The sequence below is a fragment of the Haliaeetus albicilla genome, chromosome 22, assembly GCF_947461875.1.
Source record: "Haliaeetus albicilla chromosome 22, bHalAlb1.1, whole genome shotgun sequence".
Taxonomy (NCBI): domain Eukaryota; kingdom Metazoa; phylum Chordata; class Aves; order Accipitriformes; family Accipitridae; genus Haliaeetus; species Haliaeetus albicilla.
The window spans coordinates 26,227,557-26,251,679 of NC_091504.1; the positions used below are offsets into that span (position 1 = coordinate 26,227,557).

A 24,123-nucleotide genomic window follows, 5' to 3' on the forward strand; every position below is an offset into this window, starting at 1 on the left:
CTTCTGTGGCCAAACACTATACACATATACACCATGTGAAACTGTCTTTACCACTGGAGGTTTATATTCCACTGGTCATATTTCTTCTGAATACCAGAACAGAAAACAGCAGCTGATGCTTCTATATTAGAAAGGTAGAGCTTGTAACAAAACAGCAGCCAGATCTTCATCACTTTACTGCCTATGAGTACTTTGGTGCTTGTAAAACTGTGCTTGCATCACATCTCCAGACAGAGTTCTCCTCATTTTTCCCAGTGAGGCCAGAAAACGCCTCAGGGCTAGGTTCACAAGAGCTCTCTCTAAGCAGTTAAGGAATGAAACACCAGCATCCTTTTTCTCTACTCAGCCCTCCCTCCCTTCCTGTCCAGGATCCTTTTGGCCAACTACTAGTTAGAAGAGAGCCACATTCTGGGCAACTTCAGGGATAAGGAAAAGTCCCAACCTCTTGCAGCAAAGTGCCAGAGTTGGTTATCATCTGGATACACAGAAGAAATACCTGTACAGTATATAAATCACCTGTCATCATCCTCCCTGGAAAACTCATTATTATAATAGTCTAATCATTGTGATATCCACTAGCATTACTCCCACTAACATTAATCCTGATTAGTTCATCTGGTATTAATGTGGATGTCACAAGCACTTCCACGTAATTTTCCAGGTTTGTTGTGTGCTTAAGACCATCCTGGTTTCTGCTTCAAGGAAACAAGTTTTTCATTCATCACCTGTAAGACAGTCAGGCACCAAACTCCCAGGATTCATTAACTAAGCTGATCCCTTCCCTTAGGTCTCCCAGTGTCTTCCTCGCAGTGAAAAAAGTACTTCATATCCCACCATTGTGCAAGCTCCTTGGTGTAAAGGATTTGAGTTTTCATTTTGTTATTTTGTGTACATTCCACAGAGCTGAGTGCAACATCAGTGCTGACACTCAAAAACAACCTGTCCACAACTCTGGAGTCTCAAATTCCATCCATATGTAGGGTCAGTCTTTTAAAGAGAAGGGAGCAGCTGGGGTTTCCTACATGTGCTCTTCTGTGTCTGTGCTCTCCCCCTGACAGCGGAGTGGGACCAGCCTGCAGGCAGGTCCCACAGGCACCAGACATTTCATGTCAGCCTGTGGCAGGTAGCACAACTGCTGGTGAAAGGCATATTCTCCTATAGCAACAGGAATGGGGATAACTCTGTCAGCTCAGCCCAGGATCTTATCACAGAGCCAAGAGTTTTACTACCAATTCCTTCAATGCTTTTTTACATTTCACTAGCTCTGTTTTAGACAGGGCTGGAATACAAAGCAGAATTCCACGTGAAGGAGCATCAGCTAATCCATGCTGCCCTCTTCAGGAGCTGCTATTAAATCATTACCGGGGTGCAGCACAACCCTGCCGGGCAGGGAACAACCTCGACTGGTTTTCATAAATAGGCACACCAAGAACTGCATTTTAGCAAAGGTGAAGCGCTTCTCAAAAGGAAAGGCTTTTTCTATGGCACTAAACGTGCTCGTCTTTGGCTCAGGCTCATAGAGACAAGAATCAGCTTTTCTTCAGGAAGAACATGCACCCAGGAGATGCAAAGGAAGATGAAGAGCAGGGCAGCAGTGGCAGTAGCTATACACACTGACTGTAACTGGGGGAGCAAACAGATGGAAGGAGATGAAGGGTAGCAAAACCCATACTCCCTGCTTCACATTCTGATGCAATGGATAGGACGCGGATGGGGATTCCCTGATGGCACATGCCGTCACACCCACACCACAGTGAGCTCAGCTGCTCGATGACAGTCACAGACTTGAAACACTGGTGCCATACTACTTCAACAGAGAACTTTATAGCTCAGGAAGCAAAGCATCCAGTGACAAAGCAGTTGGTCCACACAGTGACAGGAGTATGTTGCCCCAGAATCAAAAGGATGGGCATGTCATACACAGCAGAGGAAGAATGCTGGGAGCCAATGTGCACACTTCTGTGGGGCTTGTCCAGTCACAAACTCCTGAAGTAGGTGTGGAGAAGGGGTGAGTATCAAACAATAGGGACATAGCAATCAAAATGCAAACATTACTAGATCACATGAAGTGGGAACAAGGGAGGATTTTAGCATTATATCAGTATGGAGAAAGACCAGAAAGAAAGTCATTGAGAGAATTTCAACTGGTTACGTTTCATTAAAGAGGTAGAATTCAGCACAATGAGACTGTGTTTGAAAGGTGCAACTCCATCTGGGAAGGTCATGGCCTAGCATGTGCCGCAAAGGCCTGCCAGTAATGCTGTCTCCGTAAAGGGCTTTTAGCTTCTTCCCATTACACAGGAGGAAAAAGCTAGACCCATCATATCCAAAGCAGCTATCTGGAGGCAAGCTATGGCACATTTCAGAGATCGTGTGTTTATAGTCCAATGATGTTTAAATCTTTTGCTCCCATCTGCCACCCAGGGACATCTTTGCATTTTGCTTTTATTTATCACCAAACTCTATTCTCATTCCAGCCCACAGAGGCTGGTGAACAGTGCTTCTTTATTTTTCATTCCAGAGGATTATTACTTATGTTGAACCCATTTGTCCCCCTAACAGAGATGTAAGATGTAGTTCCCTAGGAATTCAGATGTTATTTAAAGTTCTTTTCCAATATCCAATTTGCCTTTTATTTATTTAGGGAGCTATTTCAGCAGGAACCTTGCTGTTGAGAGACACCATGGCTTGTTTACAGCGCTGGTCCTGAAGGCGGCCAGGAGCTGGGGGAGTCAGGCAGGCAGCAACATTACAGATTAAAGAAGTAATTACAACAGAGAATACAACATTAAATAAAAGCAAAAATACCAAAGACAAGGAAGGAAAAGGAAACATAAAACTGGAAAAATACACTGGTGCTTAGGATAATCACAGTGCAGGGACTGGAGTAGGCTCCTGAGCAAGCACTTCCCAGCCAGACATCACCTCATTTCAGAGTATCTCTCCCTGCACGTGTTGTGATCGTGTATGTGGCTGCTAGCGGGGCTGGCATGTCACCTTTCCAGAGGCTATCAGTCAGGCCTGCACTGAGGGGATGGCTCCTGGACCACTGTTCAGCAGAAGGGCTTGTCTGGCTGCAGCGGAGCGTGGGGCTGGTAACTCCCAGCAACAGACACAAGAAGTCCTGACTCTGCCCAACTCTGCTCTGTTGCAGACACACTGTGCAGCCCTGGGCAGGCCCCTTCACCTTCTCTTCTGTCAAAGGTGCTGGGTGACAATGACACTCCTCACTGTCTCACAAGAAAGTGATATACTTGTGACCCTCTGGAGCTGCTCTGAGCCTGCCTGCTAGGAGAAGAGGGACTGAACAAAATCTTGTAGCCAGGCATTCTCAGGCCCCCTTGCAATACAGCTCGCAGCCAGACATGCAGCAAGGAAAGGGACTGGACTTGGTCAGGTACCAGGGGCTGAGTAGCCTCATTCGCATGGGACTTCTCTAGGCCTAAGGCTCCTTGTACAGAGAACTAGCCAGGTCCCTGTGCACAGCATCATGCTGCCAACCGGACACTCCCTCTGTGGCACTTGCTTGGCAGCACCAAAAAACCTGCATTCTCCTTAACTGTAGGGGCTTCTGAACGAGCATTAAGAAGGTATGTCTGTGCCCCAAACACAAAGTAGCTGCCAATTATTCCCGCTGCTGTTAGTTTCCTTTGGTCTCACTCTCTGATCATTTAATGGGAAGTAGATTATGCAATAATTGAATGTTGGAACCAGCAGATCCCCCCCCCAGCAGGGGATACACATTATTTACCCATAAAAAACATTCCAAAGGTTATTACCATGTAAACTGTGATTAATTAAATTCACAGGAATTATTGCTGAGGCATGTAAATGGGAAGATTCCTGGAGAGGAAAAGCTGGGGAGCTGGCTCCATCCTGACAGCAACACAGCCATGGAGTGAGAGGAAGCCCTCAAATTACCCCCACGACTCTTATGCTACACAGGGAGCAACAAAGCGTGCAAAGGAATGGGAATGGTGGAGACTGGAGTCAGTGTCTGCTTAACTCATTCAAAATTTCCATCTAGAAAGGCCATAACCTCCTGACCATCTGGGTTCCTCCACGCTAGCAGGCTGCTATGCCATTGCACAGGCATTAAGAACACTCACCAAAAAGTGCATAGACTTAGATCATCATCCACTGCACAAAAGCCTTCATAAACACTCCAGTTCTCATAGAGAACTCGGAATGGATCCTAGATGCTGACTGAACCTCTTCTTCCCCTTTCTTCCTCCACTCCCATCAATCAGCAAAACATCACCAGATAAGGGGCTCGCCTACCTATCTCCAGTGGAATCTGACATCCACACAACAAGGCACTTGTCTCCTGTCTTTAGATCTGACTTCCACTGCTGGTAATACAACTTTCACTGCAAGAACCAAATGCATCGCAGCCTAAGGTTGCAGTGCTCTCTGACGAGTCAGAGGCAAATTTTAGAGGTAAAAGAAAGAACAGTAAAAAATATTGGCCCCACGTGTAAACCTACGTCATATGCAATTTCTTACCTAAAACGTATCAAATTTAGGATAACATAGACATGTAAGAGTGGCCACATGAGTTCAGACCTAAAGTCCATTCAGCCCAATATCCTGCTTTTGGCAACAGACAGGAGAAAATGTCTAGAGAAGAATATAAGAATTAGAAAAGCACATAGCAGCACAGCCCCAACCTCTAGTGAAGTGCATACAGTTTGGAAACTTTCTGAGCCAGAGTGGGGTGGGTCTTTGGTATTTAATATTCACAGGTGGATTTTTCCTCCACAATTTTGTGCTTTCATTTTTTGAAACTTTTAGCACCTACAACATCCTGGCACAAGGAATTCCAGAGCTCCAGTATGCACAGTGTGAATAAGTACCTCCCTTTTTTTTTTTTAATTTGAGTTTGACATATGCAGTGTCATGTCCTTCCCTCCACCCCCAGCTCCTTCATGAACAGAGGCAGTGAACAATCATTCCTTCCTCATCCTTCCTATTCTGCATGATTTTATACACATACATTCCATTTAATCATCTCTTTTCCAAGGCAGATCTTTCCTCATAAAGAAGCCATTCCAAATCTTTGATCATATTTGTCTCTCTTGTCTAATGTTTTCTAGTTCAATTCTTTGCTTTCTAAAATGGGGGAACAGCACTGCATAAAGTATTCAAGGAGCGCAACACCAGGAATTTATGCAAGGACATAATCCTGTTACCTGTTTTGTTCCTTCTTTAAGAACTCCTAATATGTGATTTACTTTTATGACTGAGTGCTACGCCAGCATTTCCATATAAATATTTATTACAATCCCAGGTCTCATTCATGACTTAACAATCACCTCTGTACTCATCGCTGTATACACAAAATTAGGATTGCTCCTCCTTCTGCTCATCACTTTCTATTTCTCTACACTGAATTACATCAGGTCAGTCACTCACTATATAGGAGAATTTCCACAGTGCTCTGCAGTGAACACCTATTTTTACTACCTTGAATAGCTGAGAATTGTCAGCAAACACACAGTCATCGTTCATCCTTTCCTCCAGACCATGTATGAGCATGTCAAACAGCTGAAGCACGGATCCCCACAGGATTCCTCTGGTGACCTCCCTTCACTGTGAAAACTGGCCATTTACTCCTATACGCTTTTTAAGTTGTGTGTCCATCTGGGGACCTGTCCTCTCATCACATAACTGCTTGCTTTATTTAGAAGTCTTTCACAAGGGACCTTGTTGAATTCTTTTTGGAAATCCAAGCAGAATATATAAATCCAGTTTTTCTGTCCCACATGTTTGCTGCCTCCTCCAGAGAACTCCAAGAGATTTGTGAGACATGCCTTTCTCTACAGGAGTCCTAAGTCTTCAGTGAGTCACATTTACTCACATGCAACTGACTTCATGCGTTCGGAAAAGAACAAGGCACCAATTCCTCCCCCGCCCCATACTGTCTCCAGGTTTTCCCCGATTAGGTTACAATGACTGGTGCACAGGGAGTTTTCCCAAGTGCTAGCTTTGACATACCCTGGGAATATTCAGCCAAATGTTCCCATGAAATCCTGTCTGAAGCTGCCCTGAGCAGCACAGCACAACTGGGAGAGGTGCCCCTACTCCTCTCTGCGGAGGTGTATATCAGAAAGGTCAGAGGTGGTGCAATGAGGGGAAGGTGAGCACTCTCATCCCACGTGCATGATGGTGCTCCTTCTCCAAGGGCACAGGAAAGCTCCCTGGCTCTAGGGTGCCAGCCTGCAGCTCTGCCACTGGCAACGGGCTGTTCATCTGTGTCCACTCACAGCTCTTAACATCCCCTGCCATGGGGACTCCTAAAACCAGCTTCAAAACAAGGGGTTTGGTTCCACACTCAGAATAGTGGCACAAGTGCAGCAGACAGCGGAGTGAAATAGCATGTGTAACTTGGGAGCCATTTCTCACAGACTTTGTTTAATTTCTTAGAGTGAAGGAGACAGAATATAGGATTCATCACTTTAAATTCTATATAGTGACAAACCAGCAAGTGCATTTAACAACCGAAATATACTTTATAGACAGTAATGGATACTGTTAAAGTGTAACCTGGTATTTGGATTATCAAAAACAGAGTCTATCAATTTTTGGTTTTGTATTAAAGTTGTTTTTTTCCATCTGTTGAAAGTGGCTCTTTGTGATTTCACAGGGCATTACACTTTATGTGTCTCATTTGCTGCACCCAAAGGAATTTCATTCTGCTACTTCAAAAAAAAATACCTTGGGATGCTGGCTAAGCTTTTAAATTTCCAGAACACACTGTTCCATGTCTGTCTCCATCCCAGCAGTTACCTTCTTTGAGTGTCTAATTTATACATCCGTACATATATGTACATAATGTAATTCACATGTCATATTGCCTTTGTGACAATGACGATCCTGTCTCTATCCCGTTGTGCCAAACCCATGGTCACCAGCCCAGCTTCAACCATACTTGTCTGGAAGGGATAGACCTGATCTCTGAAGCACACTTAGATCTGTATCAGTGCTTTTGCTTTTCTGTGCACTACGCACAGGTGGAGAAAGGGGAAACTACATCCAGGTTCACTTTGCTGCAGATGTCATACAGGTGCATACTGCACACACAGATACATGTGGGTATGCTTTTGCTCTCATGTTACTCTTACTTTTTTCTTTTAAGGTAAAGTACAGGCCATTCTTGCCGAGCATTACCATGCCAAAACAGGACTACCTCTTAGTAGAGGATCATCCCAATTGTAGCACCATGACTACCATCCATTACAAGTCACATCACAAAACCCACTTCCAAATGCATCATCTATCCTTCCTTTAAAACCACAGCAACCAAACACCAGCAATTTTGCCTCAGCAGTAAGCCTAGTCTCCCATTTGTCCCAAGCTCTCAATGTCTCTAGGTCCCTGCACACTTGCCCTTCCTGTTAGTGTCACTATATTGCATTGCCTTAGATCTTGCTGTCATTAGATCGGTATTCTGAAGGATCTTGCTACAAAGAAATTTGGGGAAGGCTTAGTATATTGCTGAATCTAAGCTTCCTACTGGGTCTTCCCCAGCTGCATCATTGCTTCACAAAGCTGTTAATGGGAACTGATGCTTTGGCTTGGTAGGTGACTCCAACCTGCTGTGCAACACACACTGGCAAAAGCAGAGAAGGGGCTAGGTCCTGCACAGCTGTACGATCTGCTGGACTACCTTTTTAGAGCAGCACTATAGTCCACAGTTTCCAAACACAAGCTGCGTGTCAAGCTTGGGACTAACTAGGTGACTCATCATGAAATGTAGCCCACTCCCATGATGATGCATATTACATTCCTTTTATAATCATTATGGAGAGAATTTCCAGGGCAGAGGAAGCTGCACAGCATTTTCATGGATTATTACAACATGAAGGGATCCAGAGTGCATGCTGCTTCTCTTATCTTCCTTGCAGTGACCGAGAAAGTTCTCCTACCCAAGAGCTCCAGCCTGCTTGAAGTGGAGAGTCGCAAATAAAGGGAGGATGTTCCTTCTCAGAATGTGGATGACAATACACTCATTTCTATTAATTCTCCTCACCATGGCAACTAGCTGCTCACTTCCAGAGCACAACGGGAGCATGACCTGACTTTGCAGGATGCCAAGCACTCCCACCCTGCCCAGACTCTCTGTACGCTCTGTGTGGAGCTTTGCTACTACCGGCACCAGACAAGGTGGGTATGCAGCTGCTCAAGAAGAGCCAAAACCAAAATTCCACTCTGTGTCAAGTGTAACATCTTGGAACTAGCCAGGAGGAGCCAGCAGAGCAGCAGGGGATTCTGCTACTGCACCAAGCGTCCTGCTACAATCTGCTTGTACAGAGAAAGAAAAAAACCTGTCCAGTCTGGGAAGAACGATGGAGAACAATGCTCAGAAGCAGCCCCTGATTCCTGCTGGGCACACACAGAGCCACAACAGAGTGGAGCTTCAGTTTTTCTGTCACGATTCAAGCAGTGACACCAAGCTATATACAAAACAGATTGATGCCGGGCATCATAGGCAAAACTGAGAAGTCTGAGCCCAATGTGTTTCTCTCCTGTATTTTCTCACAACCTCCAATATTATTATAGTGACGCACAACACCAGAGAATATAATTGCTGTAGTGATTACTTACAGCCATTACATTAAGCTTTAAAATGCTCCTTTCAAACTGAACAATGTTTTTTCAAAGTCAACAGCTGGTTCACAGCTTGAAAGCAACAGTTAAGATAAATTAAATAAAAAGGGTAATAAAATCACAGACTAAATTTAATTTCTGAAGCACATGCAAACTCCAGCAAAGCCTTTAAAATATCTTTTAAAAACATCCACAGAAACAAAAGTCAATACAACCAACAATTATACTGTGCTCATTAATAAGAATGTGATGTATAAACACAAATCACTGTGTACACTTCTAACTATACTTAGAGCACAAAAACAAATTCATGCAGCATTTATAGCCCTAGTCTGGGGGATAAATCAAACAAAAGTTTCAAATGAGATTTGTAAATCTTGGGGGGAAGAAAAAAAAAAGTTTTTTTATATATATATTCTTCCTCTTAAGGCACATACATATATATAAAGTGTGGTTAATGAAAATTACATGTCCCTACCCTTAGAATAAAAAGGTGATCTGGTGTGTGCTCAAGATCAGTACAATGCTAGGAGCTTTTATCAGCTCTTGAAATGCACTACTGGAACGACAGGCAAGACTTACATTTCTAGAGTGTATGACTTCATTTAAATGCCAAGAGACTTTTCTCTGGCCCGATCATCTGTTTGCCATTGGGAGAACACTATTCACAATTCAAATGGCCTCTGCTTGGCTAGCGATGAAGTGCCAAAGCTACACATCCATTCGGATGAGGCAGAGAAATGTAAAGGAGCCATGCCCTGGCTTTCTTCCACACTCCTGTCAGAAAAGCTTTCCACCTACAGCACTGTTCCAAACAGGCTGACTAGCGAGCAAGCTGTCTCTTTGCCTCCATCCTTTATATTGTTGATGAGCTGTTCAGCATTTTACATCCTATTGCACTTGAAAAAGAAAATGACATAAGAATCAAGAATACATATTCCACCTTCTTTATCACAACTGGGTTTTTGTGCCATATCAGAAAGGCTGTTTCTCATCAATGCTTGTTAGCAAGAAGAAATATCCCAAATTGGTGTTCCTTGTACATCTTTCCAGTAGGCAGATAGATTTGGCATCACAGTTTTACAACACACATGTATGAGACAGGTGTATTGCAACAGACAGGTATATTCTCTGAGTTACATACCATTTTCCTTCCTTCCTCGCTGTTTGTCCCTTCCAAGCAGCAATAAGGACTATGACAGAAAGCAGAGATTAGCCAGTCACTTGCTCTAGAAATCAGTGGGACTACCTGTGTAGTAAAAACTGCACTAAGTACACATCCAAAAGAATGAGATGAATATGTGAAAGAGGATGTACCTCATTATTTTTAAGGAGAGGCATCTCTTTGAAGGTGGATTACACCAAATATTTTCCTACACTTGGTGCACAAGCAAGATTTTGGCAGGCACTCAGAACAAGAGGACGTGTTGGCATATATTCAGTATGTGATTCACCTCACCTACATTTATCTGCCAAAAAGGCAAGAAGGTCATCTAAGCTAGTCTTTTAGCTTCCTTCTGAGCCTGAGGAGAGAAACAGATGCCCACAGAGAGCAATGTGTTCCACTTGCTTGCCTACTCTAAGTATCCCATCTTGGGCTGGGATGGATCCCTCTCTCTCAAACAACTCAAGAAAGCCCAGAGGATTGGCTTAGGCTGGACACTTAGTGGAATCTGGCCTAGTCTAAAATTAAATCACCTACCTAGGGTCCAGCTGAGACAACAGAAAGAATACTTATTGCTATAAAGATTTTTTTAAAGATTTGTTGTAAAGATTTTTTGTTTCTTTTAATGTTGAAGGAGCTGTCTGAACATGTTTGCAAATATGAAGGAGATTCAAGTTGATATAAGCAAAAAAAAGAAGTAACTGAATTTTAAAAAGTCTAACTTACATAATTTCCATACAGCAAAGGTAACTAAGGCTACATATGTAAGCAATACTAATAGTGACTATGTCCCAGTTGCATCTCAGCACTGACACATATGTCCCAGATGGATGTTACATAATGTTTTTGGAAAAATAAGCGTTTTCCAGTGATTTCTGAAAGTAGAACTGAGTGTGCTGTTATAGCCTGCTACAGAAAGAACACTGTGTGTCCTACACATGCTGCAATGAAATGCATTCCAAAATGCCATGTAAAATGTCACCTTATCTCGCTTAAAGTTATTCCATCTAGTAATATCAGAGAAATTACGACAATATGTTGTTCTACATGGAAGCACATGACAGCGCTATTTGTGAGACCTGGCAGCTGCCACTCTCAGCAGAGCAGATGGCAGTGATAAAAACACAATGCAGGGAACAGGTTGATAAAGACATATCCGTCATTACGCTTTCGCTGTACAATTACACTCAACTCCAAAATACAATCGAAATGCATGGCTGTGTCACTCTTGAGCAGGAAGACCTTGCCTACCTGAGGAAAATAACTCTTGTATAACAATTAATTCTATACATATTATTAATCAGAATCATTCATCTCCTGTCCACAGGAGCAGAAAAAGCAGCCAGGAAAGATATGCAAAGTCTTTAAAGTCTTATGTATTCATACTTTCATTCTCACAGGGGGAGAGACAACCATTCATCCCACGTAACAGAAAATCAGAGTCAGCCATGATAACAAACGCTCTCATGGCAATCATCAATTTACACTCCCATCTAAGGACCAGAGGGCACCTTGCCTCCCATTTTCACTTTTTTTTTCTTTTTTTGGGGGGGTGGTGGGGTGGTGGTGTTAAATGAGTATATTGCTCATGGAAGGTACCAGCCAACCACTCCTGGAAGCAGAAACAGTCTACTTACCCTAAGGCACTCATGGCAGGGCAGCAGCAGTACCAGCCTTTCCTCCCCTTCATCCCTGCCCCAGGCAGAGAAGACCACTGCTAGCACTGACAGGCATTTCTCTGCTGTGATGGCCAGTAAAGGCATACACCACCCAGGCCCATCATGAGAGCATCTTCCTGATGCAGATGGCTGGAGGGGAATTGATTGCCATCACCTCATAGAAGCACCACAATCATAAGCAGCAGTCACTACCAGCATGGAGCCAGTAACCCTGAGGTGGCAGAGCTTCAGGTGCTCTCAGCAGCACAGTGGCTAGATATCAGTCCTGCAGGGAGACCGTCAGAGCACAAACATGAAACTAAACAGCTTTCTCTCACTTTGCAGAATGAAGAATCTACAGATTCTAAGCCAGTTCGGCTTAGATCAAACACTGGAAGTACTGATTCAGAGAACAAGGATGCTAAACAATATTCATAGCCTGTTAACTCCATTAAGACACTTGCTTATAGTAAGGCTTTCTTTTTAAATGGGCAAACTAAAGAAATCAACTAGAATTTTAAGGTCTAGCTGAAAATCTGTTAGCTTTTCTAACAGAGAATCTAGACCTGGGGCACAAACATAAAATGCATGTATAACATTTACTTTAATATATGACCTCCAACCATGATACTTTTTTAATGTTGATTCCATCCTTGCTTATTAACTAATCAGAGTAATTAACCGTGCAGTAGTTTCAAGATGTCTTTAAAATAAACGAGTGTTTTTAGTACTATATATGTTCTTACAAGACATTAGTGGAGACTACTTGTATTTTCCAAGACAAACAAAAATTAATTTCTAACAACATAATAATTAATTATATGCAATGTAAGACTAATGTACTGGTAATTAACATGACAAAATATAAGATGGCTGATACACAACCAACAGATACAGCTAAATGCATGTATAATTGAAATAGTTAGGAATAAAGATTAGCAGGTTTTAAACCTTTCCATACTGAGAGGAAGAGCTGCTTTCCTAGGAAAGCAGTGTTCATATCTGTCACTCATTTTGCTTCTACTAGAACAAAAGATAGTAAGCCTGATAATAACCTGTTAAAATATTCTACCTGAAATTCTTATCTAAGATTGGCTATACTATTACATTTAAATCTTGTGTTGTTTACTGTGCAAGGTATACATTATATCCTGATACAATTTCAAAAATTTCAGTTAGCTTAGGAAACAAATAGTTTAAAAACTAGCATCTAACTAGTTTGTTTTATGTAACAGTATATAAGCCTAATAAAGAGAGCAGAGCTGACAAGAGCTGGAACCCCAAAAGACAGTTATGAAGTATAAATTATCAGAAGATGATATTCAGCTGCCCCATCTCACTCCTGCAGCACTCAGAACTTGGCACTTCCCATCGAAGGTGGCAACACTGATCTTAAACACAACTGCCTACACTAATACACGAAGGGAATGAATCCTACGATAGTTTGAGAAATGGAGAAGTTAATTTATACCAGAAACCTGACAGCTCCTAACTCCAACTCACAACTGCAATTATTATTCATTATAAAAATACCTGGTTGTTAAAAATGTGACTGCAAACCTTGGATCTCTGCAAGGTCCACCTCACTCCTCATTCCCTGAACTGGATAGGCTTTATCTTGCAGGTTGTTTTTGAACTTTTATGCTTTCCGCTTGCAAAGGCATCATGAAATTCTGGATCTTTGTTCACCTGACATGACAAGAGAGTCCTCTTCTTTAACAGCCCACTACAGTTACTGCTAGACACTCTTTCCTTTGTACAAATAATTGGTCAAATAATACCATTTAGAGGCTAATGTGTTTTCGGGTCCCACCTTTACATACCATAGAGACACAATTTATGCCAACCTAATGGCAAGATAGAGTGTAAGCTTAGTAAGATGTATATAAAATTAATATTTCTGAAGAGAGAGGATTTATAAAATATTGTGACGACCATCAAAATGTTATGAAATGTTGCAAAAGTTTCAATGTAACTTCCATAGTTTCACCTTGGTTTACGTTCTTCTTTACAAAATGTGAAGGAGATATATCAAGAACATAAATTTTTCACTTGTTGCCATAAATTTGTTTTTATTTAAGAGCAACTGCAGTAACTCTGATGAGCACAATGTAAACTCCATCTTAGGAAGCCACCACTGCCAAAAGTCACAGTGGAAGGAAACACTAATTCTTGGGAGAGGTCTCCCCATTAAGCTGCAACAATCACTTCAGGACTGGTCTCATCAACTGTCAGGATAAGGGCAGAAGTCCCACAGAAAGTGTCTTCCAATGACTCTTTCGCAAAGGACAGGTAACGAGGAAACAAACCACCTCCCTTGGCAATTCCAGAGTGCCAGGCTGCCAAAATGGATATGGAGTTCCTGAGGAGCTGAGTGGCAGCCTGAAGTCCTGAGGAGATGGAAAATCTTTGGTGCTGCTGTTGTGCTCCTGCAGCAATTGTCAAAGAAATTACTCAGTATGAGGTGTGTTCTTATAAGAGCAACAGAAATGACCTGAGTCACAGCGCACCTGGGATTTGAGACAAGGTGGTCCAACAACAGAGTTCCCTCATGCTCGGATCCCTTTTTGCCCATTCTGCTAATATATTGGACAGGCAAGTGACAGAAGCCACCAGACAGCTGCCATGCTTGCATGCCATTGCTCACGCTGGCCGAGCACTGCAGAGATGCTAGAATTAGACCCAAGATGCTCTCCAGATTGCTGTATGTGACGTAGTGGTGGAAAGGGTTTCATCTTTAATAAAAACTCCAAAGTCAACCCATCTGACACTATTTTGCCCATCAGCAGTGCAAGTAATTTACACGTCCCTGCTTGGGTTTATATATTTGGGGCATCTGTTTAGTTTTTATTACTTCTGGCCCTGGCTCCCACACTCCCTCACAGATCAAATAACTGCCTTCCCTATTTGCTAATTCCAACAGCTGGTTATTACTCACAAGATTCCTGCTATACTCGCCTGGGGAAGAATCATAAATAAATGTGTACAAGCAAGCAGATGCTGTCATTTTAAAAATTGATCCACCTAGTAAAAATGTCCTACTTAGGACTCAAGTGGTGAATCACTGAGCATGTATCTTGATGTCATTTTAATAAAATCCAAAAACAATTGCAGGACTTTGTTCATTAATTCAAATTAGGAAATGAGGACAGAGTGTTATAAAAGAAAATATTACTACAAGTAAATAATTAAATTCCAAACAGGCCAAACACCTGCTCTTTCCAATGAAGACAAGGGCAAGATAAGATACAGAGCATTTTTTTTTTTAATATTTGGTGTAACTAATCTCTTTTCCACCAGTGGCAGACAAGGTAACATCAAGTAAGAGTGGGTCCTGGAATCTATGCCTGTAAACAGAAGAGAGAAATACAGATGGTTTATCAGACTTTACTATCTCTCTTAATTGTGTGCCTGTTTATTTGGGTTTTTTTAAATAGGTGATTTCTTTCTGAATGTCAGTGCTAGAAGAAAGTGAGCTGCCTGGAGTATGTTTAAAAAATACACAGAATATGAAAGAGAATAAAAAGTGCTTTGCAGACTATACCACAGGAAGCAGCAGGGAAAAAATCTTGGCACCAACTTTTCCTTCTTGTTTTAAATGGGACATCTTTCTGCAAGGTTAGGCAATTTGGCTTCTACAATCTTTAAAAAATTTACTTCTGATGAAAACAGCACAAGTTTCAGCGATGGTGGCATAATCCACTGGGAAACGAAACTCATTTTCACATCAATTTCTGCAGGTTACACAGATGACAATAATCTTTGTTCATTGGCAGCAGGAATTAAATTATTTCTTGTTGACTTAAAATGGAAATGTCTAGCGCTGAAGTCATCCACTTCCTTGGTCAGACAGCTCACAAAAAAAGAGTATCTGCATTAGTTTACAGACATTTCAAAACTAGTACACATGTACTGCAAGGTTAATTACTCTGATAGCAAAACTTCCCAATTCGTCTTTTGCAGATCTTTTGGGTTTTTTTTCCAATAAAGACAATTTCAACCAAATTGCTAAGATGCGGTATGATATTAGGAGCTTTTAGTGGATTTTCCTCCTAGACTAAAGGCCAAACACACTACAACAAGACTTAATACACACCTGAAAACCTATCTTTATTAGCTTAGCAGATATACAGCTCAGCCCTTTCAAGACTATTGATGCTGTATCAGCATTCAAACCGTTGTACCAAAATATGACTAGAAATAATTGTCTTCCAGTGTATGCTCAGAGAGAAACACTGAACCTCCCTGAATACCCAAAACCTAAAATCTACTCCCAATTGGTTCTTCACCTACAGTAGAACTGATAAAGCTCATCACAGCCTTAATGCCCCACCATTGCGCTAGAGATTACATGTTCAGAACCTGGTGTTATTTAAAATACCAGAAAGAAAATCCAAATCTTCAAAATGTAATTTGTGAAAATATTCCTAATATTTAAACTAGGAAAACTAGGATTTAGTGAGTATTGTATTAACCAACTTAAAAGTGAATAGAAGTTAATATAAATGGCAATAAAACTGGCCAGTCCATAAGCACAAGACTAGCAACACTTGCTAGCATCATAAATTACAAACACTGAACACAAGGTCTAACAAGAAGTTTTCCCTTGCCAGTTAAATACTTTCTCCTAAAGCAGCACATATTAACATTCAGCAATCAAGGAGCAGAAAATTCTAAATGAAGGTGCTAAAATCACACAGTCACAGGACAAGTTTCAGGTGCCAAGAGAAAGGCAGTTAGAAGACAGAGAATAGACGGGCCAGCATGATAAGCCAACGCATCAAGTCTAAAGTGTGACAGAGGAGGAGGAAGTCATTCAAACAAAACAGCTGGGGAATGGGGCAGAGGAGAGTCACAAGCAGCAGCAGCAGCAACAGGAGGACTCAACTCTTTTTTTCCCAAAAGCACTTAGTGACTGAGCATGGGACAAAGAGGAATGAGCATTCTCTCAGTACAAAAGGTGATGATTTTAACTTTTTCTGTAAACATAAGCTTTTGCAGCAAGTCTGAAGATTTCAACCCCAAACAAGCAACACTTTTTCAGGACTTACAAATTCCTCATTTCTTGTCATGTTGCTTTAAATTTTGGTTCATGATGTTCAGACATTCCTCCGAGTTGCTGAACTTTAAGTAAAATAGTATTTTCTTTGCAGTCAAGTATTAAGTACTGAGAACATGTTCAGAGCACATTATCAAAGCAAGCTGGGGCTGAAAGATGCCACACAAAGCGTGTTAGAAGATTGACATGCACATTCCATACAGGAAGCACATCTCAAGCACAGACTTAAAGCATGCAGCATAAACCACCAAAAGAATGTCGCCTCACAGCAGTGTTCATCCCTGACGCTTCTAGGCTCCTCTCAGGTTACTCAGATCAGCATGCAAGGTCCCAGACAGGCTTTCATTCTAATGCTTAAGATCAACATTGCTAAGAGTATCTCCCCATCTTCCAGGAATCATTGACTTGTTAATAGCTGTCCCACTTTTGGAACAGAGAGATTTCCAAAGTGAAACCAGCTATCTTCCTCATACCATCACTGTATGGTTGACATGTAAACTACAGCAGAAAGAAAACTACGTTGGATTTACACATTCCCCTTTAATGCAAACAGCTGCATCAATCATACAGTTACTGAATTCCAGCAGACTCCCTAGTGAAGAGCCCGAATGACACTACCTAGACTGACTTTTGGTGGTATTACACTGCCCACGGAGACCTGGGCTACGGTTTCACAGAGCCTTTAACTCAGCAAAAAACCAGCAATGCCACCGACAGGAATGGCTCCGCTTCCTTCGTCCGCCTAAACCCCCCACCGCCCCCTTCTTCACACCTGCCAACGCACACGCAGTTACGTGACAAACCAGGCGATGAGGCAGATCTGGGCCAAAACTAAGCTGAGAAAGTGGGTGTTTTTTAATCTAGCAGAGGTCCCCGTTCCGGTTCGTTACACGGCTGCATGAAGACGTGCAGCAGCAAAAGAGCACGAACGCCAGACAGATCGGCCCGGCGTGAGCGGAACTGCTCCTTCCGACAACGTGCTCTGAAAAACCCACGAAAAGCAGTGCAAAGAAAAGCTGGCACCACCCGAGGAGCCGCAGCTCTGAGGACGAGGTAACGACGCCCGACACCAACGCGCCGACGCCCCCCGGCCCCGGCCCCGGCCCCGGCCCCTCTGCCGCGCAGCCGCCAGCCCCGCCGGGCCCACCGCGGCGGCGGAAGGGAGCGCGCGCGCGGCGGGGCGGGGGCACCCCGCCCCTCCCGCCAACGCCGCTTCCTCAGCCGCTGAGGCGGGGCCGCGGGCGGGATCGGCGCCGCCCCGCCGCGGCCTGCCCCCGAGGCCCGCCCAGGTCCGGCGGCGGCGGCGGCGCACTGCTATGGCGGCGCCCGGCGGCGGGGAGGGCCCGTCCGCCGGCCCCGCGGCGGACGGCGCGCTGTGGGCGGAGGTGCGGGCGCTGCTGCCCGGCGCCGAGGAGGGCCTGACTTTGGCGCTGAGCGGCGAGGTGGAGGACTGCATCCTGCCGCTGCTGCGGCGGGCCCGCGGGCTGCTCTACGGCGCGGCGGGCCAGCCCGGCGCGGCGGCGGCGGCGCTGCGGCGCCTGGGCGACGTCCTGCGCGACTACTCCTGGGAGAAGCTGAACGCGGGGCCGTGGCGAGAGGTTAGCAAGGCCTGGCGGCAGGTCTACGCCTACGGCTGCCTCTTCGGGGCGCTGGCCGAGGTCGCCGCCGGCCGCCCGCTGGCGCCCGCCGTCCGCCTCTGCGACATGGGGCTGCTCATGGGCGCCTCCGTCCTGGACAACGTCCTCGCCCGCCTCGTCCGCGTCCTGCAGGAGCGCCTGCCTCGCGGGAAGTGCCGCGCCGCGGCCGAGGGGAGCGCCAAGGTACCGCCCGCGGCCCTGAGGCGACCTGGCCCGCGCGTGCCCCCCCGCCCCCCTTGCCGTCGCGGCCCCGCCCCCGCGGGCTCCCCGTGACCCCCCCCCCCCCCCCCGTTCTACCCCCTTCCTCTCGTTCTCCCGCCGCCGGGGGTCCCCCGGACTCCCCCCGCCCCCACGTCCCCGTCGCCTGTTTCCCTCACCACCGCCGCCCCGGGGCCGGTGTTCCCTCTCGTCCCTCCCTTCCCCTCCGGGAGTGCGCGGCCCGGCGGGGGGGGCGGCCGCGGGGGCCTTCGCTAGCAGCTGTGGAAGGAGGATGTCTGTGTTCCAGAGGGTCCGGATTGACTCCCCGCCAGTGCCAGTTGTGCAGCCAGAAGATGAGCTTCCACACCTTCACTGCCCTTCGCTGGAGCATTTCAGAGACAACTACCTCATTCCACAGAAGCCTGTGGTCTTAGAGGGGATTATGGACCACTGGCAGTGTATGAAGAAGTGGAGGTGAGAACGAAGAGTTTCTGCCCTCTCCTAGTAAGGGCGAGGATTGTTTTCTGTGTCAGGTAACTTGATGCTCGGTAGAGCAGCAGAGACCTTCACAGAAGATAGGTGCCATCGGCAATGACTTTTGTTGGCAGCACCTTCCTGCTGCGGTGTTGTCTTTGCTCTGTATAAGTTGCTCCATAAATGAGGGCAGCGCATCAAACTGTCCAGAGCATTGCAAGGTAAGTGCTCCGGTGCACCTGGGAAACCCCGAGCTGGCCGGCACTGGAAGGCAGCTCGCAGCCCTGCTTCCTGGGGCCGTGCCGGGGAGCGCGCTGGCGAATTGCTGACTGACACTGTGTGTTGCTCAGCTGGAAACTAGAGACGAGCACGCATTGCTAACTGTTCTGGTGAGCTGCTCGCATCTGAAGTGGGTCTGTCTGACACAGATCAGCGATTTTTATAGCTCGGAACTTGCTGATAATTAGTGCAATGGAAGGTGGGTTTCAGAGATGCGTGAGTAAGCGTGATTGGCTTTTTCATTCACAAGTACAAGCATTGATGTTTGTTCAGTGTTGTGTTTGAGCATTGAGTTTCAGACGCTGCCGTTCAGAAGCAACTAATAACGTTGTGCTGCTTGTGTAATGTAAGCAATGGAGCCAGCATTTCCAATACTGAGAGGTGAACATTTGTGAGATAAAGCTCATGATTCCTTAGTGAAGGGGAAAAAACCCTCACGCTTAGTTTGAGCAATTGCTTTTGTTCTGCAGCCAAGGGTAAAATTGACATTAACTGAAGACACTTGTTATTTCATAGGGGTTTTATTCTTTTTTGAGGGAAGGTACGCCACTGCTTAACTTTAGACCCTTAAAAAGATGAACTTCTCCATTTAGTTAATATCATCATCAGTGGAGAGATGTATACCACCCGTCAAAGTAATTCCTCTGACTTTAGCCAGAATGGATATTATTGGCGCCTGTACACAGAATTTGGCACTGACAGAGAGCTGATCTAGCATTAATGATAAAAAGATAAAACATTTTATTTAGCAAATGTGGCGGTAGGCAGCAAAAAGATTAGCTATCCCTAGGCAAGAGAGACCAACAGCTTAAATCTGCTCAGCTCATTAGGAAACAATAGTTAGCTGAGGTAAACAGGGGTCTAAAACAAAACAGACAATTGTGGCATAGTATACACACAAGCTTGACTGCGTGTTTCCTTGCTGCTTGCATCCTTTTCTGCTGCCTTTTGTCTCTGGTTGGTTGGTTTTAGAGAGAAGAATCTCGTGGTAGTAGAGTTTTATTACTCTAAAAGATTGATTTTGATTGATTGCCTTACATTCAAAATTAGTAAGAAGAGCAGTATAAAAGGGTAATGGAACTTTCTTTATTTCAGCGTGGACTATTTTTGTCAAGTCGCAGGGTGCCGCACAGTCCCCGTGGAATTGGGTACCCGATACACAGATGAGGAATGGTCTCAGAAGCTCATGACTGTTAGTGACTTCATCAACCAGTATATTGTGAATGAGGTCTGTTGATTCTTGGTTTTTTGCATCTCCAAATACAGCAGTGTGTTACTGGTACAGAATTTCTGCTTAGAACAAACATGCTTACAGGTGATGTCAAGGGAGAGGGGTATGCTATAAGCTCAACTCTGAATTAAAAGGTTTGACGTGTTTTCAAGACCTGAAGCTACTAATAGTTATTGCAACAATAGCTAGGTTTGATTTTTATATATAATCAAATGTACAGCAGCTGGAATTTGATTAATAGATAGATAGCTTCTGCAGCAAAAGCAGGAATGGTGGAGTCTAAGGATAAGGGATCCTCAGCCAGGAGTTTTGTTCCTCTTGATTATTAAACTGCTTAGTGAGATCTAGGATCAAGACCCAAATTCACATGCCACCAGGTAAAAAAAATAGAAAGTTGATTAGCAATTGAATGTCCTTTTACTTTCACAGGTGAGGGTCTGAAGCCCTCATTTCTGTTTCCTAGTCTTTTGTCAGGAAGGACCATGTGCCATTGCAAATTAGTCCACGGTGCAGCCTGGAACAGAATGTCAAGATACTTGCGGGGAGTGACGGTGAATTAGCCTGTGTACCAGCAGGGTCTAGCTATAAAGATGCACAGTGTTGTCACAGGATTGACAATAGAACTGTCGAGACTCCATAGGATTATAGCTAGGCTTCTTCCAGTAATCTGAGCTAGATAATTTGTTGATCATGGGGATATATCTACACTCTTAAAATTTTAGTGTAGCTCTTAAGTTACTATTTCAGAAGACCCCTTATACTAGTTAACTGTTAAAACAATTCTAGTACTATGAAATAGGACATTGGAAATGGATGTTACCTATAAGTAAATTAACTGACTGAGAAGTCTTACCCTGTATGTCACTGCATTTTTTTTCTTTCTCTGCTGTAATTTCAGAACAGTGTGGGATACCTTGCCCAGCACCAGCTTTTTGATCAGGTAAAACTGAGTCAATGTCTTTATCTTTTTGCAGTCAAGCGTTCCCTTTGTAGCACAAGTCATCTCTGAGGATGTCAACTTTACTAGATGGAAGGGCATAGGGAGAATTCACAGTATTTCTTAAGCTTCTATTCCCACGATTTGAAGGAACAGAGGGAGGGGTTTATTCCATTGGCTGAAAGGCATGGAAACAAAACCCTTTCAGGGGTGAAGATATTCAATCTTAGTGCTGTTTCGGTACAATGTAGCATATACTTATAGGGATATCGCCTGGAAAGCAGCATTTCCCCAAAGAATATGTAAGTCAGGGAAGAGATTTGGACAGGAAACAGTCTTCGGTGGTGATATGTTCACCGTATTCTGAAACGTTGTTCCAGTTAACCAGAGGTTAGGCTGCTGGGAGACCTAAAAAGGAATCTCACGGAGAAGCAAGCTCAGTGTATAAAAGCTCATCTATTCGTTTTCCATGAAGAGCAAACCTGCTTATTCTTGGGGGTTTCTCTGGTTTCTGCTAAAGCAAAGGGTCTCTGAAGAATGAGAAACCCCTTTCTCCCACCTCTCCTTCCAGCAGAATCTGCTAGCTAGGACAGAAAGTGTGAGGACATTTCCTGCAGATTCCTAGCAGTTCAGCTGCTTCTCTCCTGCCTTTGCTGGACAAGCAGGTCATTTGCTTTCTTTATGTCAAGCCTTGTTCCTCTGTTCTATGAATTACATACCTTTGGCAAGTCAGCACATACCTTTTTTAATGTTTTATTTCTTTATGGGAGTAGATCCCAGAACTGAAAGAGGATATCAGTATCCCTGATTACTGCTGCCTGGGGGAAGGGGAAGAAGATGACATCACCATTAACGCTTGGTTTGGTCCAGAAGGCACTATCTCACCTCTTCATCAGGATCCCCAGCAAAATTTTTTAGCCCAGGTCTGTATTCTACTTGCTCTACACATGCCATTAATGCTATAGCTCAAAAAAATGCTTACGGTATGTAAGTGTTAGAGACAGGTAGCAGACAACTTGATGAACCATTGAAGGGTAGAGACTACGTAGGTATTATTTTGCTATTCTGTTGCATGTGTCACTACTGCAACTTTTAATGCTCAATGTAATCTTCTAGGCCACAAGCACATTTTATTAGCGTTATCATTATTAGTTTCTTCTTTTCTGTTCTATTAAACCGTTCTTATCTCAACCCACGAGTTTTACTTCTTTTCCTGATTTTCTCCCCCATCCCACTGGGTGGGAGCGGAAGTGAGTGAGCAGCTGCGTGGTGCTTAGTTGCTGGCTGGGGTTAAACCATGACAATGACACAGAAGTAAGAGCCAAAGGAGTATATGGAAGCTGAGCAGTCACTCTGTGTGGGTGCCTCTGCTTGCTGATGTGAACTGCACTGAAGACTCAACCTCCTTCTTCTCAGTTCTTCTAACTACTTTCTAGCTACCTAGAGCCCAAATAACATTGCATCAATTGGGTGCCTTAAACTTCGAATTTAAAATAATTTGGTTAAAGGCATTTCCTGGGACTCTGAATTCTTACCTGCTCTAAGGGAACAGGTACTTGAATTCCAATAGTCTGATTTAACTTTTTACTATACCAGTCTCTGTTTATTACTAACAAAGATAACAATATTTCTTGTAATCGGGTATATTTTACTGTTAAATGCCAGCTATGGCTCACAGTTCCCAGTCATGTGCAGGTTAATGACAGATGGAAAACATTTATTGTAATGTATACAGGTATTTGGAAGAAAGTATATCTGTCTATGTTCTCCACAAGATTCAGAAAACCTGTACCCACATGAAAGCCAAATTCTTCACAACACTAGTCAGGTAAATAGTTGCCTGAAATTTTAATATCAGTAATGTTACTTTATCAAATCATATTTGAGTAAAGACATTCTACTGATGATTGTTTTTGTTTTTTTATAGGTTGACGTGGAAGATCCTGACTTAGTTAAGTTTCCCAATTTCAGAAAGGCCACATTTCAGTCCTGTATTCTGATGCCAGGACAGGTTCTGTTTATTCCAGTTAAATATTGGCACTATGTACGATCACTTGATATCAGCTTCTCTGTCAGTTTCTGGTGGTCATAGCTCTGAAGCACGCATAAAGTCTGTGAGCTTTGTAATAGGAATTAAAAATCAGAAAAAGTAGCATCTGGTATCTTCTCACAAGAGAATTCTTTTTAAGCATGAGAATGTTCTTCCCTGTCCAGGGGTTTGAGGTGGATTAAAAAAAAAAAACAAAAAACACCACACTCTTGCTTCAGCATGGTGAAAGAATCTGGATGGGTAAATGGAAAGAAGATGCTACAGCCACTTTATTTTTGTAGATGCTTCTAACATGAACTCCTCATAAAGAGCATCTGTTAGGCCATCATCTTGTATGTGTGTGTACATCTGAAACAGCTTTATATACAGGCACTGCCAGGACTCTGCTTCAAACTGTATTTGGAACATCAGGTTGGTGTTATCTTCTACTTGGATTTAATAACAGTAAAATTTGGGAGTTATGTAAACAATGAGGGATGGTGTTACCCAAACGTTCAATATGAAAGATACTAATCTCCTATATGGAGAAAGTTACTGGTGTTAAGGCCTAGGAACGTAATTGTAGTTAATCCATAGTTTAATTGCAGTTAAATAAACTGAAGCTTAATCATACTTTGATTAACCATGAGCTGAACTGCTGATACTCTGCCTTGTGCAGCGTCACACATTTCTACCAAGGAAAAGATATGCTACCATTCCATTCTGGTACCTGGCAGTATCTAGTCCTTGTCTTTTTTTCAAGTCACTCTTAAAGGAAAAAGCATCCTTACATAAAACTGGCAAGGGAAGTGCTAACACTAAAAACTAAAAGAATCTGAAGATGGT

The 24,123-nt window shown here is 43.7% G+C and overlaps 1 protein-coding gene and 1 long non-coding RNA gene across 4 annotated transcripts in view; one reads left to right on the forward strand and one right to left on the reverse strand.

The window, feature by feature from the left end:
* LOC138690586 (uncharacterized) overlaps positions 1-18,036 on the reverse strand; it is a 166,187-nt gene extending 148,151 nt beyond the window's left edge. For all 3 annotated transcript variants that reach the window (XR_011329376.1, XR_011329378.1, XR_011329377.1), the window contains exon 1: positions 17,916-18,036. This is a non-coding gene — a long non-coding RNA (uncharacterized lncRNA). The remainder of the gene's footprint in view (positions 1-17,915) is intronic.
* On the forward strand, positions 17,778-23,500 carry KDM8 (lysine demethylase 8). Its single transcript, XM_069810610.1, has 7 exons — positions 17,778-18,312; positions 18,635-18,801; positions 20,176-20,308; positions 21,210-21,251; positions 22,022-22,171; positions 22,984-23,076; positions 23,176-23,500. Exons 1-7 carry the CDS (start codon positions 17,809-17,811, stop codon positions 23,338-23,340), a joined length of 1,254 nt encoding a protein of 417 aa, XP_069666711.1. The 5' UTR covers positions 17,778-17,808; the 3' UTR covers positions 23,341-23,500.
* Positions 23,501-24,123: the final 623 nt, after the last annotated feature.

What these genes read in the sequence shown, in the direction of transcription:
- KDM8 (XM_069810610.1), top strand. Translation starts at nt 17,809, where the DNA reads ATGGCGGCGCCCGGCGGCGGGGAGGGCCCGTCCGCCGGCCCCGCGGCG. An exon ending in ACCAGTATATTGTGAATGAG is followed by an intron (nt 20,309 to 21,209) that starts GTCTGTTGATTC and finishes CTGTAATTTCAG; the next exon opens with AACAGTGTGGGATACCTTGC. An exon ending in AGCAAAATTTTTTAGCCCAG is followed by an intron (nt 22,172 to 22,983) that starts GTCTGTATTCTA and finishes TAATGTATACAG; the next exon opens with GTATTTGGAAGAAAGTATAT.